This window comes from Phyllostomus discolor, chromosome 8 (assembly GCF_004126475.2).
Source record: "Phyllostomus discolor isolate MPI-MPIP mPhyDis1 chromosome 8, mPhyDis1.pri.v3, whole genome shotgun sequence".
Taxonomy (NCBI): Eukaryota; Metazoa; Chordata; class Mammalia; order Chiroptera; family Phyllostomidae; genus Phyllostomus; species Phyllostomus discolor.
The window spans coordinates 74,502,389-74,521,045 of NC_040910.2; the positions used below are offsets into that span (position 1 = coordinate 74,502,389).

Here is an 18,657-nt window from a genome sequence, read left to right on the forward strand (position 1 = left end):
TGAGCCACACTGGTCAGGGCTAAAATAAGTTTTCAATGCTTAAAGGAGTAAATTCTTAACTCTCTGGCCAAGCCAAATCATTACTCAGCTTTCTTAATAGCAGAAGCTTATTGCAGCTGCTTATTTTTGGTTTGTAAAGTTTGACTTGTTAAAATTGATATTAGTGTTATTAAATACTTATAGATTAAGGTTACAGAAATGAAGATTTAATTATCTGATACTCTGGGTTGGTTTGGTCTTTTCTTAGTTTATCTTAAGGATTTTGAAAAAGTATTTCTGGTAAACATCAAAAGCACTTGGCAGGCCGACTTGACTTAGTATGATCAATTACATGGGTTTGGTTTGAGCTACCTGGATTTTTCATGTTGTTAAGAAATGAAGTTTTGCTCTCTGGTTATAGCTGCTGTTCTACTCCAGAAGTGGAGCTGACTCTTCTGGCTTTTGCACTAGCAAGAGGAAGTGTTGCTAAAGTGCTGAGCTCTCTGTGTACCGTGATAGACCACCTGGACACACACTATGATGCCTCGTCCCTCATCTCGTCCATGGCATCGGTCAGGCAGAACCTACTCCTTAAATATGGTAAATGACCTAGGCATGATGGACAAGTCAGCAAACCATTGTCTGGGTGGGACTTCTGGCATCATCTTATCTTTTTGGCTAGACTGTGGACTGAGTTGTTGGAGTTGCACCATAATTCCTGGATAAGCATATCCTCTTCCACTGGGGTTGGTAGGGAGCAGGGGGGTGGAAGTTGGTTCATTTATGGCAGCATCAAGGGAAGAGGACATGAAGGTCTACTAGGCTGTACTTCCAGGACTTTCTGGCTTAATCGTTTTGGCTTGGTGGCTATTTGGTCATAGCCATCTTTGGTGAAGTACAGGAGTGTCTCATTGTGTAGGCCAAGAGGGTTGGGAAGGCAGTGTACCTCTCATCTTGGGGAGAGAGGGAGCTAGCTCTGATACAGTGCAAAGGATCCTTGTCTTCAAATGCATCCCTGTGATAGCCGGCTGGAGGACATATATAAATGTATATACATGACTGCCACCGCTTTCCCCTCCTGGGTAGTTCATCTTAGCATTTTTCTGTTTGCCCAGGATGGGGCCTCCAAGTGCTTCTCAACACGGGATCCCATATAGCTATTCCCATATGACCACAGTTGGCACGTGAGAAACAGCTTATTGGCCATTCAGCCTCTAGGGCTAACGTCTCTGTCCACAAAGTACAGTATTGGATCCCATCCTCTCCTGCAGTAGAAGCATTGCTGTGATATTTCCACCATCATATTTGTACCTTTGCCTTAATATCAGTTCATTTATTTTATGTTCAAATTTTAAGTCAGGCGATTAATGTCTTGTAAATTAAGTTTCCTCCCTAAATTTGGAAAGGTCATTTTTTGAAGAGGTAGGAGGCCCCTTGCATGTATAGCTGGATGAGAGTGATATGTAGTATCTGGAAAATACTCTCCAGAAAAGTTTTCAATTCAGATAAGCGTTTATTTGGACAGGGAGCACAGGATAGGGAGGATTACTTGGGGGGCATGCTCGTTAATGGTAATATTCTAGTTCTGGGTTGGATTAGATGCTGGTGGGTATTCATTATATTATTAAAACAAAGGAAAAAGAAAAGTTTTCTGATCATTATAGCAAAAGTTGGTTTTTATAATTCTTAAAATTTCAAAGTCTTCTGGAGGTGTATTAAAGAAACAAGACCCAACCCCCTAAAAGATGACCCCCTTATATGTTTAACTGTAATTACAGTTAAAACTAACTATTGGCTCCAAAAGGTATTTTGGGAATGTTTCCCACCTCCATACACATCGCATCTATGGTATTAATCTCTTTCTCACATTGTACTTGGTTTCTGATGAGCAGTTATTCTAGAGACTTCTTTTAGAAATCACTTAGGGAGATAAGCTGTACGTTGTCTTTCCAGAAAGCACAAAAGATGGTGTCAACTTAAACAGAGAAGTAATATAACTTGTAAATGGGTAACTTTTTAGTCAGCAATCTGGATGGCCAGAGGCATACCATTCCCCCTGATGTGCACACTAGTTCTCACTTCTTTTGTAGCCCAAGCTTAACACACTCTTTCCCTTTTGTCTGATCAGGTAAGCCTCTCCAGTTGACTCTGCAGGCTTGTGATGTCAAAGGAAAAGAAGAGAAGTCGGGGCCTGAAAACCTCCTTGTTGAACCATGGACGAGGGACGGTGAGTGGTGGGTCTGTCTGTGTCGAGTGCATGAAAAGGGCCACAGCAGCTCGCTAGACAGCTGTGTGAATGCTCGCCCTGGTCCGACATGTCCAGGATGTACAGGTGTCACTTCAGGTTTTCCCGCAGTTGGCAGGGATCCCTGAATCATTTGTGTGGTTCTTTATTATTGGGTTGTAATCTGCTAGGTGTCGATCACCTGTAACAAAGATACTTGAGAGACTTCAGTTTTGAAAAGCAAGGATTCTTCTTCTTGGAATATAAAAAATCACCTTTTTAAAGTTCACATTGTCTTTCTATTACGGTATCTCTAAGTATTAAGAAACTCAGTGGATGAGTGCACTCTAGAGCTGAAAATATAATTTAAGAAAAGGGTATTTTTCAACATGTCCAGTCTGGCACTTGAAGTATGTGGAAGGAAGCCTCACTCCTTCCCTATTGTCAACTTGATAATCACTGATATACTTTCCAGCGTCAGTTGTTGTAAGTTGTTTTCTTCATCCAAGGGAGCATTTGTGAGTCTTTTTCTTGTCCATCTTGTTGGCTAGCCAGTTAGTCGCCTGTGTATGTCCCCTTTTTATTCCCTGTTCTGCTTTGAATGTTGCCAATTCAGTAAAGAAGGTGGGCTGTTCCAATAATTATCAAACACTGAAAAGAACTTACTGCTGTGACTTGGTTTCCCCTTGGCTCTCCTCACAGCTATGCAGACCACTTGCTCTCTCAGTGGTCCCTCTTCTGTGTCCTTTACCATATTAATTCTTAGAACCAGTGAAGACCTCTAAGGAAACCTGCTTTTTCCCATTGCACCTCCTCTACTTGGTAGTCTTAAGCAGTAGACTCTTGCAGTAGACTGTCGTCTTGAAGTCCTTCCTCAGCAGCTCAGCCTCTGCTAATGTATTTTCTTCACTGCACCCATTTCCTGCCACGCTGAAGGCTACCGCAGGCTGCTCAGTCACCTGCACCCAGAGTAGGGTTGGGAGGAGTCAGTGGCAGCCCTTTGCCCTTTTCCCTTTGCCAGGAAAGACAAGACCACTCTGCCAAAGGCTCTCTGCACTTCCCCTTTACTCTCAGAAGAACTGGGATTTTTGTCTCTGGAGCACGCAAGGCAGAAACTTCCCGAAAACAATATGTGAAATTTTTTATACTGTCGTCACCATCCACTAAAAGTCCTCTCTTGTTTTATTTTATCTTTTCTCTTTTTACTTTTATAACCATTTCAAACCATGTCTCCACCTATCTTTTTTTAAAAGATTTTATTTTTTTTAGAGCTGTATCAGGTGTACAACAAAACTGGAGGAAGATACAGATGTTTCCCATATACCATCTGCCCCGCACACGTGTAGTTTCCCCAGGTATCCACATGACTCACCAGAATGGTCTTTTTTTTTTTAAGATTTTATTTATTTATTTTTAGAGAGGGAAGGGGGGTGAGAAAAAGAGAGAGAGAGAGAGAGAAACAGAAACATCAATGTGCGGTTGCTGGCGGCCGTGGCCTGCAACCCAGGCATGTGCCCTGACTGGGAATCAAACCTGCGACACGTTGGTTCGCAGCCTGCACTCAATCCACTGAGCTACACCAGCAAGGTTTGTTTTTTTTCTTAACCAAAGGTGAACATCTTTTGACACATCATAATTACCCAAAGTCCATAGGGTTCACTCTAGTGTTGTATATATTCTGTGGGCTTGAACAAATTTATAATGATGTGTACCCATCATTATAATATTATAAAGAATATTTTCATTGTCTTAAAAATCACTGTATGGGTTTTAACACTATTTTGAGTCTTAAAGGACTATGCCTAATCTGATTTGAATATTGTGTTATTCTCCCTGTGTCTTATCTGCCTACCTTTCCTCACTCTCCTCCAGGAATGCATAGATTTTATGAACTAGTAGTAGTTTGTGGGGTTTTTATTTTTGTTGTGTGTGTGAGTATGGGGGAGGAGACTGCGTTTCTCCCGGCCACTCCCTCCACAGCCATAACTCTCTGTGTCTTATAACTCGTAGTAGGTTTTGGTCTTTCTTGCTCTACTGTAGAAACAGCCTGAGGACAAAGGAGGGACAGGGGAAAGTCCTTACAGACAGAACTGTTGGGTTTTGAGGAGTGATTTATTTCTTCCCCTTCTGTGGGGGGAGTTCTTTTCACTGGTAAGTTCTCCAGCTGTGGGAAGTATCAGTCCCAGACACTTGCCGCTTGCTGCCCAGAGCGCCAGAGAACCGGCACGGACAGTCAGAGGGCTGACTCTCCTGTGGGCCAAGGCTACCGGTCTGGTGCTTTCAAGGAGTACAAGGTGCTGCCAGTATAACTGAAGGAACAGATTTATTAAATTCTTTAAATCTATGATTGTTTTTTTTCCTGACATTTTAAGAGAATCATTTGGGCATAGGGGCACAGTGTCAAAACAAATGTAGCTTTACAATATCATAACTAGACACATGAGCTGGTTTTTTACCAAGAAAAGGAAGGTCAAAGGTTTTATTTACTTAATATTTAAGCTTGCTTTATTTATTTGTTTGTTTGTTTTGTTTGTTTGTTTGTTTGGGCCTTCCAAGTGCTTAAATGTGCGTTTGGTGGCAATGTTATTTAAAAAGAGTCTAATTCTTTTGACTTAAAGTTTATATTGTTTCAGCTACTTTGAGACTAATTAAAAGTGCTAATTAGTTAATTTCTAGGTAGTATCTCAGCCTTTACAGCAGATTTGATTAGATAGAGGCATCCAGACTCCTGGGAAAGTGACAGTTTAATAATTGATGTAGTTTTTAGTATTACTGTTGAGTGGAATTTGTATGACTTTTATGGCTATATGTTTTATTAAAATTGCAGAATTACTATCTGATAGAACTAGATCATATAATAGCTAATCTCTGTGAATTATAAACGTTCCTTTGGATTAAATTTTCTTGGTGTTGGTAACAAATTTTGCATGTTATTTTGTGGACATTCAACTTTACAAGTGTTTCTTTATTGAACTCAGTATAATGAAATAAGAAACATGAAACTGGTTTTAGTCTTTTTATCTTGATAAAGCAGAATGGTTGAGAGCAATTCATGGTCCTAGAAAGGACGGTTGGTTAGTGCTAGCTTCAGCAAATCTGCGAGTTCTACCATCTCAAAGAGAAAAGCAGCCTTGGGTCTAGCAGCAGACTTTTTGTGAATTATTAAAGGATAATTAGCAACAAAAAAGGTAAACTGTGATCTCATACAAATATATAAAGTGAACATGTCAGACTTTTTATTCATGTCATTAATTAGTGAGGAAATTTGTAAGATGTTACACAGTTCAAAGGAGAATTCATAAAATACACACAGACCAATAAGAATGCTGCAGGAATTTACACACCCATCCAGAATTGGTCAGCATTCATAAAGAATAACCGGCTGCATTTCCATAAAACTCAAGTTTTGTTTCTGTGGACAAGAATCATTTGCGCTGTCATTAGTCTACAGAGTAAACTACTTTGTAAACTCTGGGCCGTTTACAGTCGTAAAATGGCCCAGAAACAACGAAAGGTAGAGGTAACCCAAAGCGGGTGCTGCACAGAACACCCAGCAATCTTTTCGCTTCTAAGTCTTTTACGATCTTTCCTAACAAAGTGTTCTAAAAGCTGTCTAATCCCTCTTTTGGCTGCTAAGTCTGCTTGCCTTTGTCAGCTGGGTCCAACATCAGTCATGGTTTTAGGAATGGCGCCGAAAGATGATTGACTGTCCAGTCTTTTGTCTCTGAATTAAAGTCACAGTTTTTGTAAACTTTTTTGTTTCTATATGGGTACCTCAGAGCAGCACTGCCTACACGGTTGAGATGACTGTGCCCTGAGGAAGTTGTACCTGGCCCGTGGTCTGTTACCTAGGGGCTTGTCAGTGGGGATGCATCTGTCCAGAGGAGAAGCCTTTTTCTAATTTCTATGAAATTACCAGATGAACTAGTTATTGCCTGTCTCAAAGGATATGGTTTGTTTTGTTGATCTTTGTTCTTAGGGTTAAAACAAATGAGTTAGTCATTGTAACTTAGTTTTTCCATTTTGCAGGTTTTCTCACAGAGACTGGAAAAACCAGAGCGAGTACTATTTTTTCTACAGCGACTGAATCTGCCTTCCAAGTTACACAGATCAGAATTATGGTAACTCTCACACTACCTTCTTTAAACAAGGTCACTACTGTTTTGAAAAATAGGGTTATAGTTTAGAGGTGTGTGTCACTGGTTTTTCACTGCACATTTAATGATTTTTCTGTGTCAGGCCTGTAGCAGAGGGCAGGGACACAGAGGTGAATAGATTGTTAAGTCTGTGAGTGGTGTGAACATGAGGATTGAAAAAGGTAAGGAATCATTTCTTTGGATGCAGCTTTCTAACCTTTCCTGGACTTAATGTATTTGATTTCTTCTGTTCTTTCATTTGGGGCATGTTTCTTTGTCTCCCCATTTTGGCTGCCTTTCTGTATTTCTGTCTGTATATTAGGTAGATCTGCTATGTCTGCCAATCTTGGTAGGGTGACCTATGTAGTAAGTGCCCTGTGGGGCTTAGTGGTGTAGGCTGTGTGACCACCTGAGCTAGGTGCTCCCTGATGGCCCCTTGTGTGGGCTATGTGAGCCCTCCTGTTGTAGTTGAGTCTTGATTGCTGTTGGCCCATCCGTGCGTGGGCTTGACCCTAGGCTGGCCAGCTGTGAGGACTGACCCGACCGCAGTGTACAAGCTGTGCAGGAGTTGATACCATGAAGTGTAATTTATCCCAGCAGGGTCTGGTGTCTGCTGTGTGGGTCATGCTCTGCTGTAGTCTGAAGCATGCCACTGTGAGGCCTCTTGGGAGGTACTCAGGTACAGGTCAATACCAAATGCTGTCTGTGACTCGCCCTGAGCTACCTGTTAGGAGCTGCAAGGAAATCTATGGTTGGTGGCTGCCTCTGCTGGGCCTGAGTGCATATGATGGGGCCCAAGCCACATATGGAAGCCAGCTTCCACCAGTAGTGAGCCTGGGGCAGGTCAGCAAAAGGCCCAAGGTACTCCAACATTTAGCTTCCACCTGCTGACTACCTGTTGGGTTCAGCCACTGAAAGAGCCTCCAGTGTAAGCGAGTTCTGTAAGGCAGGTTCAAGTCTATAGGTAGAGGCAAGTGAGGTTGACCCAGCTGATACAGATTCAAACTTGGCACCAGCACTGGGTCTGCAGCCACTCAGCAAAAGTCTCAGAGTGGCAACTGCTACCTGTCTGGGGCTGTGGACCTTTGTGGTAAGGCAGAGTCTCAGGGAGCCATCAGGGTGAGACCAGTAGAGTTTATCAGGCCAAACAGATTAAGATTTGGCCTTCTGGAGGGAGAACTCTGGGAACAGTGGCACCAGGTCAGGGTACGTGGAGAAAAAAATGGCCCTTGCCCTAGAGCCACACTACGCAGTCTCTCCCTGTGCGTGTCTGACACCCTCTGAACCACTACAGTGGTCCCAGGCTGCCTGCAACTAGCTAATTCCTAAGCAGGGCAGGGAGTTTGGCAGGGTTGGGGCCATAGGGAGTTGGGAGGTTGGAGCTAGTGGATCTTCCATGGGGCGGGGGGTGGACATGGGTGGTGAACGGACCTCTCCCCAGAGCCATGCAACTCAGTCTCTCCCTGTGCATCCCTGACACCCCCTGAGTCTTCCTGGACCTCCTGAAGGGCCTTCCAAGAAAGACTACAGTAGACCCAGGCTGCGGAAAGGTAGCTGATTCCTTGGCAAAGTCAGACCAGTGGATCTCCCCAGGTTGACACCCTATGGAGGGGATTGCTTGACCCAGGAAAGATGGTGTCTGTGGGTAGAATGGGAGAAGGACTCAGCACAGGGACAATTGTGGCTGCCACTCCAGCCCTTTTCCCAAGGCCACACAACTCAGTCTCTCCCTGAGTGACTCCAGTTTGCTCTGAGCTGTTGTTCTTTCACTGGAGCCCAGGGAGAGTGCCCGAGAATGAGATTTTGTGCACTGGCCCTGTAAGGGGGTACCTGGGTTTCTAGTCAGACTCCTGTCTCCCCTGATGGACAGACTCCCCACTGATTTTAATAGCCAGATGTTATGTGGGCACCTCCTACCAGCTCTGGTGCTGTGGGCTAGAGAGCCCAGTGTGGGGTTGAGATCCTTGCTCCTCAGGGGGGATCTTTGCAGCTGAGATGTCCCTCTGGATTCTCAGACACCATGTATGTGTGTGGGGCCAGTCCTTTTTGACTCTCTGCCCTTCCTACCAGTCTCAGTGTGGCTTCTTCTATAAATGCATAGTTGTAAAGCTTCTATTCAACTGGTCTTCGGTTGGTTATTCAGGTTGATTGTTCTAGAATTTAGTTGTAACTCTGATTTGTTTCTGGGAGGAGATAACTTCTACCTACTTTGTTGCCTTCTTGGATCTCTCAGGACTTAATGTATTTCAAATATCATTTCATTGGTTTGATTTTGCTTTCAGCTACTTGAATTTAACCATATCATTTGGAAACAAAACAGCCACAGAACTTTGCCCTTCTGCTGTACTTTATCTAGATCTCTGTTTCCAGGTTCGACGTGGAGGCATTGGTGCCCAATGTGGGCTGGTGTTTACCTATAACTCATCTTCTGATAAATTTCATGCAGAAGAACACTTCAAAAGGTTTGAAAAATATGACAAGTGGAAGATTCAGGAATTTAGGAAATTTGTAAAAAGCAGGTAAGGAACAGAATAAAAATCTTTGTAGTTAATAAGATTGTGTACATTCTGTTATTGGTGAAATATGCCTTCTTGTCTTTATAGAAAAAGTGCCACTGACCCACCCTCAGTGGCCATGAGCATTCATTGCTTCTAACAACAAATGTGAAGATGTACATTTTAGTTTGTTCGCAGATTCTTACTCGGTCCCTTCTGTGACCGGGCACGTGAATTTTTAAGATGGCTGGGTAATGAACGATGCATGCCTTAACTGTGGGCAGCCTGAGGCCTTCAGTCTTACCCAGCCACTGGAAATTTACCCATACCCCAAACTCTCTCTTTCTATTCATGCATTTATTGAAAATAGTTATTGAGCACTTACTATGTGCTAGGCCAGTTGGTAGGCACTAAAGATACTGTAATGAGCAAATTGGCACAGTCACTGCTCTGTGGAGCTTCCTGTTTAACTCAGAAGCAGAGGATGAAACTGGTAGTATCACAATGTTATGAATACTAGGTGGGAGAAGGGAGGTTGTTCTAGGAGCACATGGCAGAGCACCTGACCTGACCTGATCAGGGAAGGCTTCCTGGAGGAAATGGCATTTATGGTAAAAACTAAAGGATCGGTTAGAGTCAGTCAGCCACTTGAAGATGTGGAAGTAGAATGTTCCGAGCACAGAGTAGGTTTGAGAACTCGGAAGTGAAGTGTGGCACATTCAGGGACCAATGGGTCCTGTATTACTGAGGGATACTGTGAGGTGGAGAGTGGTGAGAGATGAAGCTGGAAAGCTAGGAAGAGGCCAGGTCATTAACAGTCGTTTTGTCTCTATGTCAGGGTTTGGACTTTTATCCTTAAAGCAGTGGGAGAGGTGGGGCCAGGGAGTGGGTGGAGTGTGGTAGTGAAGAGTTCTAGGAAGAACTGGACCAGATGTGTGTTTTAGAAGCACTAATCTGGATCATGCTGTGTGTAGCATGGATTGGAGGAGAGCAAGCATGGAGGCAGAGTGAAATGGAGGAGGCTGCCGCTGTCAGCTCGGAGGCCAGAGGTGTGGGTGATCTCAACTAGAGCAGCCAGAGCAGTGATGGAGAGATGTGGACTGATTTTAGAGACAACTAGCAGGTAGAAGCAGCAAGGCCCGTTACATTACTGACTGTAGAGCGGGAGAGGGGAGAAAGCTTAGGTGTCGGTTGGTGAGTGCTGGGGTCCAGGCTTGGGAAGATGGGAACATTGGCAGTGTCTTTCTATGAGATTGAAAATACATTGGGGAAGATGATGATCTCAGTTTTGGTCCTGTTGAATTTGAGGTTCTAGGAAGCCTTTGAGATACTCAGTAGCTAGTTGGATAAATGGGTTAGGAGCCTGGAAGAGACATTTGCACTGAAAGCACAGATATGAGAGACATTTAAATGATAATTTAAAGTGAATTAGAAAAGATCATTCTGGAAGAGCATGTCAGCTGGGAAGAGAAGCACCCTTAGATCAGCATGCTAAGAGGCACCAGCATTTAAGAGGCAACAGAAAAGAAGACTGAGAAAAACAGCCAGAGCAGCAGTAGAAAGCTGGGAATGTGTCATCATGAAGCCAAGTTGAAAGAAGGAAGGTGTGGGCAGTGGTGCCGAATGTTACCGAGGGGTCAATAAGATAAAGTCTAGAAGTGGACCTGTTGGATTTTGCTGCAGAGGTCACTAGGCCGTGTTCCCCCCTGGTTAGTTTTAGCAAGTTAAAATTTATAGAGCCGAACCCTAGACTTGCTGTTTTAACTGCTATTTATCACAGGTAATAGGGTGCTGGAGTTAATAGAAGCCTTAAAATGTCATCCAGTACTGCACTACTAAGCTTCAATGTACAGATGAATCACCAAGGATTGTGTTAAAATGTGGATTCTGATCCAGTAGTTCTGGGTGGGGCCTGAGACTTTCAGTTCTAACAAGCTCCCAGGTGATTCAGATGCTCCCCATCTGCAGACCACACTTTGAATAGTGAAGAACTGGAAAAACTCCCTCTCTGTGCTATATTTCCTTTGGAGGCATCCCTAACAAGTGGTCATTCAGCCTCTCTAGAAAACTCTTAATGACAGAGAATTCACTGTACTTCAGTATCAACTCAGTGGTCTTAATTCAGCCCCCTTAATGAAAATGATCAAATCTCCCTCCCATCATACAACTATGTCTTGCTTTTTTTTTCTTTAAAGATGCTTTCCTTTTAAAAATAATAACTAGATATTACAGTTATTTCTAAGCAGCTTTGTCCCTCTCTTGGGACATATTAAAATAGGTCTTTTTCCTTAACTTGCTGTCAAGCAAGATTTTTCACATTTTATGTAGGATAATTTTTTTTTTTACCCTTAATGTAGGCCTATTTACCATTCCCTTGTTGATTCTACCTCTGGTTTCAGCCTGAACTACTGTGGAATCCTGATTTGGCTGGCCTACATATTATCAGTGCCTTTCCAGTTTGGAAATCAAAACGCTAATGTGCATGCATCTGTCTTTCTGGGGTTTTTTCCTGTCCCTCTGTTCAGACAGTGGTCAGTCAGCTGGCTCCACAATTAGTTGCTTGCTTGCTATGCACACTTCACAGTACAAATACTCAGCTTTCTTTTTTCCACCTTGCCTGTGGTATCGTGTAGGGATCAAGGTTGCTTCTCTCTCCTCTTTGACACCCTGCCAGCTCTCTGTACCTCAGAAATTTCCTTAATGTTCCCAGAGAGTAAATTAAAAAATCCTCAAATATATGATGAAACTCATTAACAGGATTTGGGGTTAAGACAGAATACCAGCTGTCCCATTGGTTTTAGGGTTGACTATTTTGTGCTAAAGTTTATGCTCAGCAAGACTTATGTTAGGAAAAGAACATTTTTTCCCTCTCTGTTACAGAACCTACTCTGGGTTCTTTGTCTTTTTCCTCTTCTTGCTGTAAATATCTGAGTTTGTTTTTCTTATCCATATAGAATACTCATGTGATGCTAGCTTGTTAGCTATATCCTAGAGTAAATAGTATCATTTTCAGACTATTACATGAAAAGACTGTCTTTTCTGTAGTTATTTAAGTGCTGAAAAGGACTACAATTTAAGTGTCCAATTTTTAAAAAGAAGTGGCAAACAGTTGTGCTTCTTTAGCCTCAAGGCTGAAAGGCTTTTCTGGAAGGACTTTTTAAAAAAAGATTTTATTTATTTATTTTTAGAGAGAGGGGAAGGGAGGGAGAAAGAGAGGGAAAAAAACTGATGTGCAAGAGATACCTGTTGCCTCTCACATGCCCCCAACTGGGGACCTTGCCCACAACCCAGACATATTCCCTGACTGAGACTCGAACCAGCAACCTTTCGGTTCACAGGCTGGCACTCAATCTACTGAGCCACACTGGCCAGGGCTGGAAGGACTTCTTAAAGGACAGGAAAAAATACTGAGGCTTCTGAAGACTGAAGTTTTCCCTTTTTGGAGCTCCAGGATCTGAAAGCTCCCCAGCTTTTACTCTTCAGTTGTTGCACGTAGCCCAAACCTCAGGATGCTCATTCTTACCTTAGCCAGGGAAACAACACTGAACCTGCTTCTTCTTTGGACCATTCCAGAAACACACACCAGCTGTTATATTGTCTCTTATTTCTGAGTAGCTCATCTAAGATCCCTTGACTTCATGTCTGGTTCTTCAGATAAGCCAGTTACCTAGAGAAGCAAGCTTTCTCTTTAGTTCTCAGATTATGTTTCATACTGATCCTGTTTCACAGATGAGGAGGCTGAGAAATGGGGAGGAAATTACCATAAACTACCTCATATGTAAATTAATGGACCATATACACAAGTTAAACACTACTTAGATAGATGGTGCCTTATTTGTTGGACTCGTGAGAAGTTTAGGAATAGGAAAGTGTTTGTGATTACTTTTGTGTGTACAGGATCGGTTGCTCATCTGATGACCTTGGAGAGGATGACCCTGTTGGCTGGTTTGAGCTGGAAGAAGAATGGGATGAAGCAGAGGTCAAGCTGCAGCAGTGCAGAGTTGCCAAAGTAAGCATTACTGAGTTGCGGTCATCATGCACTTGCCTACTCCCTTCCCTGTATCTGTAAATATTTATCAAGTTGTCATTGTGTGCCAGCACTAGAACGCTTGAGGCGAAGCAGACGTGATTTTGACCCTCAGGGAGTTCATAGTCTCGTGGGAAGCACAGATGTACATGACACTGTGATTCTGGGCTGTGGTAAAGGGATTTACAGCAGGCTCCTGCAGCCCTGCAGTATCTAACCCAGTCTGGAGTTCACTAAGGAGGGTTTCCCAAGGAAGGTGGTGTGATGCCAAGTACTGAAAGCTGATAAAGCCATCACCTTCAGCCAGGATAAGATGTGCAGAGAAGAGCATCCCAGGCTGAGAGAATGACAAGTACACAGGCTTAAATGCAGGAGAGGTGTGTTTTCATAGCTATGAAGTTACTTGGCTACTTAATTTTTTTAACCTCTAATGTATATCTTAGAAGGTTAAGTAGAGAAATAAGATGTATCTTTCGGGTTTATACAGAGTAGATGCTCAGTAAATATTTATGCAGTTGAGTAGTGGATTCACTGTAAGAAGCAGACAGTTTGCACGGAAGTTGGGTTTTGAAAATGGTTTTAGGTTTGAGCAGACAGGGCTGTGCCCTGGGCTTCCAACACATGGGTTGCATATATCAGGTGGGGCCTTTGAGATGATTCCTTAGGGCATTCACGGACTTTTTGCCATATATCTGATCTCTATCAACATGACTGTGCCACAGAGCAATTGTACTTCTCCTATTCACCCTGTCTTAATCCTGTTTTTGCCTTGAAGAGGGAGTAATGTCATTTCTCTTACTGTGAACTTCCCCAAAACCAGACTTCATTCATCATTCACATTGTCTTTTTTCTGTTTGTTAAAGATGCTGGACTTATATTTGTATCCCCAGTGCTAGCATATTGGTCCCTCATAAATTGTTAAAGTCATAGGGAGCCCTTCCCAGAAAGGCCTTTATCTCCCTTTCATCAGTATCCAGGGCTTTTGAGTCCTTCACCCTAAATCTTTCTTATCCTTTCTAGTATTTGATGGTGAAGTTCCTGTGCACCCGTCAGGAGTCGGCAGAGCGCTTGGGAGTACAAGGCTTGAGCATCAGTGGGTACCTTCGGCCTGTGAGGGCAGAAGCAGAACTGAGCGCCACCTGTGCTCACTGCAGAAAGGACGCGGAGGAGAGTGTCTGTGGAGCCACACTGCTCCTTAGGACCCTTCAGTTCATCCAGCAGCTTGCCCATGACCTGGTAGTGTGTCGTCAGTTGTTAAACCTTACTCCTTTGGAAGAACAAACAACAGTGTTCAGGGAAACAAACACCAACTAGTGAAACCTGGCCCTGCGGGAGCCATTCAGTCTGAATGAGTAGGGCAGGTGTCATGCTGTGATGACACTGGGAGGCCAAAGGGAGTGAGATGGTGGCCACTGAGGGCATCAGTCCTGAGAGACTGAGTGGCACATGGCCATCATTGTGAGGCTTCCTAGAATAGACACACACAGACCTTAAAGATCCCCAGCCATGGTAGCCAGTGGTAGACTGGGGAGTCGAAGTGAGTTTATGGGATTTATGTCCTCTTTGAGTCTTTTTTAAGGAGAATTATTCCTAGAGTGTAGGTAAATTCTACTTGTTTACTAAAAGTACCAAAATAATGTCAGAATTTGAAATCATTTGTGTTTTTGATGCTGACTTCTACAGTCACTAATAAAAACAGAGTGACAACTCACTTGAGGGAAGATTTTTATAGCCATCACCATAGAGAACCTGGTTTATCTCAGGAATCGGCGATGGCCTCTCATGTGTACAGCAGTGCCTGCTCTTGACCTTTGTTCTGCTTCAGGGCACATTCAGAGGCTGCTAACTCAACTCTATATGGTTTGTTTGGTCTTGGCTATTCAAGCTCTCTTGTCACAGCAGAAAATAGCAAATGAGAAAGAGATGCTTGGAAATGGCAGGAGCATTTACAGCAGAATTGGTCTTTTAGCTTACATTCAGGGAAGGGTCAAAACATACTGTGATGTAGTCCTGGACAGTAATCATCATTGAGTGGAGACTCACTTATGTTTCAGGTGCGGTGTCTGTGAAGTCAGGGCACCTCCATGGGTGTGTGTGTGTGATGTGTATATGTACACTCACATACATATGTACATATACATACCACATACACATGTGTTCATATTTTAGAAAGTTTCACACCAAAACTAATTGTTCATAGACTTTTTAGTAGTTAAGAGTAAGTATCCATTATATGGGAATTTTATCCATTTGGCTACTTCATTCCTTAACAGATAGAAGTAAATGAGCCATTATAGTACTTCTCTAAATGCATTTTTAATTTTATTTTTTCTGGTTTGTAATTTTTTAGATGCAGCAGAAGAAAAGTGGCTTAAAGTACAGATCTTTCCTGGACTTCGCAGGTCTTGATTTGCAGATCTTCTGGAATTTTTACAGTAAATTAAAGCAAAAGTAGGTCCGAATTCGTTATAAGGTGATCATGTAAACACGACTGAAGACACTGAGTTTTGCCATTCTTAATGGACAACTTTTTTCTTCTAAGATTTTTTACTTCCCACTAGTTTATGGTTCTGATCTGAAAGATTTGGTTATTATGGAAAGTAACACCTGATATAGGATTAACAAGAACTAATATTTTATAGAAATCACACATTTCTATAAACCAATTTATTTGGGCAGTATTTTCACAAACATTTTCTCATTTGATCACCACTGCAACCTTGTGGGGTAAGCAGGTCAAGTATTACAGCAGTACCCCATTGTACAGGTGAAGAAACAGGGGCAGAAGTGCGTTTCCTTGCCTCACCATGGGCAGAGTCAGGTGGGGTCTGTACTTGCAGACTGTACCTAGTACAGTGTTTTTTCCCTTCCATCTTTATTCCTCTGGGTTGGCATCCTTTTTACTGAGTCTGATGCCTAAAGGAGACAGTCCTTTATAGACTATTTGACTTTGGAGGGTAAAAAGGCAACTTGCCTTTTTGCTTTTTGATGTTCTTTGTCTTTTTGTAGCCCGAGAGAAGAATGCATCTCTGCCCAAACCCTACTCTTGCAGCTCCTCCAGAGCTGCTTCTCGGTGCTGCAGAGAGACTCCCCAGCTTCCTTGGAGGATGCAAAGGCTCCACGCCAGAGCCCCAGAGGGGTGGAAGCCGCCAAGGAGCTCTATACACACTTATGTGATGGTAGGGATTGGGCTTTTCTTTAATGTCCTGTGCTTGTCGCCTGTAGGGCCCCTTGCTGTGGAGAACAAGGGGTCCTGTGATCATGCAAGCCCAGAAAAGGGATTGCTTCTTTGGGAAATGAATGTTTCCTTTGAGTCATTATTTATTCCCTCATCAATAACTTCCTCCTGGTTTCTGATATACAGTTGTGTTATATTCAGAGATTCTGTCTTTACTTCAGCTAAGATGCTGGAATGAGTTTGATAGACTGAAGGGGAGATATTATGATGATAAATTGAGAATAAAATATGTGACCATATGAAGTTATTTTTAAGTCTTTTGCCAAGTTGTGTCTCAAAAGTACAGGGAAGTAATGAATTAAAATTGGTACTTATAGTCTTTATTTTAGTTAAATGTAAACAGACAAGAAATTATTTTCTTACACTGCCTAGCCTGTACAGAAATATTTCTGTGCTCTGGTATTAACTACAAAATGGAAAGTAATGAGTTTATAGCTAGCTAACACAGATATATATATAGTGAATAAATGAAGTATATTAAAGTCGATCCCATTGTTCATTTTTGTCAGTGGTGGATAGGGTGGATGAAGACTCAGTGCCCATGGAAATGTTAAAACAAGAAGTCAGAAACACCCTTCTCGGTGGGGCTGCCATCTTCTTTCCAGATCGACAGACCCAGCGGCACCATCTCTTCACCATGATGGTACTTACTTACGTTACAAGTATGGATCCTATTCCTGATCACCTACTGATCCAGGAATGGATCACCTATTCCTGGTGTATTGGGATGCCTAGCCAGTGCTATAGAGCTGGGAAAAGATATTTTCAAAATAACAATTGAAAAACTAAAACAAATAATTATTTATAAATGATATGATTATAGATTATTTTTATTGTTTGTGTAGACAAACAACTACTAGAACTACTACTAAGAGTTTGATGGAGAGAATTGGATACAGCACTTTGAAAAGGCATTTCTATATGTAACAGCTAACTAACAAATCTAATAAAAGTGCTCTGTGTGATACATAAAAGCCTGTAGAAATAAAGGATGTAACAAAAGAAGCATAAAATGTGGTTTCCAATGCCAGAGGTCCCCGGTCTAGTCGGGAACACCTGCCACAAGAAAAACTAACCCCATATGCAGTAGGCACTTAGAAGATAACTATGCAGAGGCTAAGTGATTGAGACAGGCTTCAGGGAGGAGGAAGGATCTTTGGTTTTATTTTAGCTGTCAGCAAAGTTTGCATATCAGCTTGAGGAACCGGTTTTTACATTGTGAGTTATAACCTTTGATAGCATCCCTAGCCTGACTCACTGGACTATGGGCAGAGCTTAGTCCTTCTTGTTTGCTGGGAGCATTTACCAGGGAGCAAAACAAGTAATATTTCTGCTGGCATGTGTCTTACAGAGAAAATTAGAAAGAGTGCATATGACTTCTTGAGTGACCTTACTGCCTATTAGTGGGGCAGCCCTATCACTTTCCCTTTGCCTGCTCCTCCTACAGCAGTGTTGAGGGTTGTATGTCCCTTCTCTTTCTGATAAATAGCACTGCTGTCATTTGTGGCCATGTCTTATCCCTCCCACCCTCCTGTGCCAGTCGTGGTCCTGGGTCTTCAGTACCTCTCCGTTTCTTACATAGGAGGTGTTCAGTGCACTGATTGGATTAAGAAAAAATAAAGTGCTCCCACTGTAGCCCAGTAGCCGTGTCAGGAGGTATGATTGCTATAACTGTCACCATGTGCTGTTCTGGCTTATATAGACAAAGCTTAGATCCTGTCTAAAAACAAACAGAAAGTCCACAAGAAATGCACCCTGTCCCCGCTCTTCCCTCTTGTGATGGCACGCCCAGTGATGAAAGGTACTATACATCTTTTGGAATTCATCTTTGTAAACATTTACATCCAGCTTTCCTGCAGGAAAACTGAATGTTAACTTTAGCAGTGAACAAAAATAAACCTGCCTTTTCTGTTTAGACAGGTGGTTCTGCTCCCCCTTAGCATTAGGCCAGGCCTTAGTTGGGCACCGTGAGGTGTTCTGCTGAACCCCAGCTTTCCTCATGCTTGGGCGCTGTGGGCAGTGGCATCTCATGCTTCTCTAGGTCTTTGGAATGTCATGGAATAGATTTTCTGAATGTGCAGTTTCTTATTTCTAGAAAAATGTTACCGAGCAGGAACACAAGCAGTCCCTACAGCTAACTTTCCGCTCACTGTGCACGTATTTCAGGTAAGTTTGTAATTCTTTTCAATTGCCCAATATTTCAAGTCTTTGCAAAGTTGTTTTCTTTGGCTGTCCCTTCCTTTCATGTGCTTTGGGAGTGACCAGATACTCTCCTATCTCAGCCAAGTTTCTGGAGTGAGATACCACTTATCACAAGAGCAACTAAAGTAGTGGAAGAACAAGAATCTTGTCCAGAGCTTAAGCCAAGCCCCAGTTGTTATAAGACAATTTAGAGTTGAACCCATAGAGGATCTCTTGAATACTTCAGTTTCTAAGTGATCTCTGAAGACAAAACCTGAAGCCCTGTACTGAAGTCTAAAAACCTGATTATATTAAAACCCAGCTGCAGAATGGTAGCTTAGCAAAAGAAGTGTGCCAGGAGGGGATGGTTTGGAGAG

General features: G+C 42.6%; 1 protein-coding gene across 3 annotated transcripts in view; it reads left to right on the plus strand.

Annotated features, from left to right (window-relative positions):
• Window positions 1-18,657, plus strand: part of ZZEF1 (zinc finger ZZ-type and EF-hand domain containing 1) — a 112,249-nt gene that overhangs the window by 26,093 nt on the left and 67,499 nt on the right. For 2 of the 3 annotated variants that reach the window (XM_036033239.1, XM_028534605.2), the window contains exons 8-17: window positions 401-579; window positions 2,108-2,206; window positions 6,233-6,324; window positions 8,710-8,858; window positions 12,732-12,843; window positions 13,882-14,097; window positions 15,212-15,312; window positions 15,871-16,040; window positions 16,609-16,742; window positions 18,195-18,265. In XM_036033239.1, the coding sequence (XP_035889132.1) occupies window positions 401-579; window positions 2,108-2,206; window positions 6,233-6,324; window positions 8,710-8,858; window positions 12,732-12,843; window positions 13,882-14,097; window positions 15,212-15,312; window positions 15,871-16,040; window positions 16,609-16,742; window positions 18,195-18,265 (1,323 nt within the window). Of the gene's footprint in view, window positions 1-400; window positions 580-2,107; window positions 2,207-6,232; window positions 6,325-8,709; window positions 8,859-12,731; window positions 12,844-13,881; window positions 14,101-15,211; window positions 15,313-15,870; window positions 16,041-16,608; window positions 16,743-18,194; window positions 18,266-18,657 lie in introns of all 3 variants that reach the window. The other variant, XM_036033240.1, reaches the window with a different exon arrangement.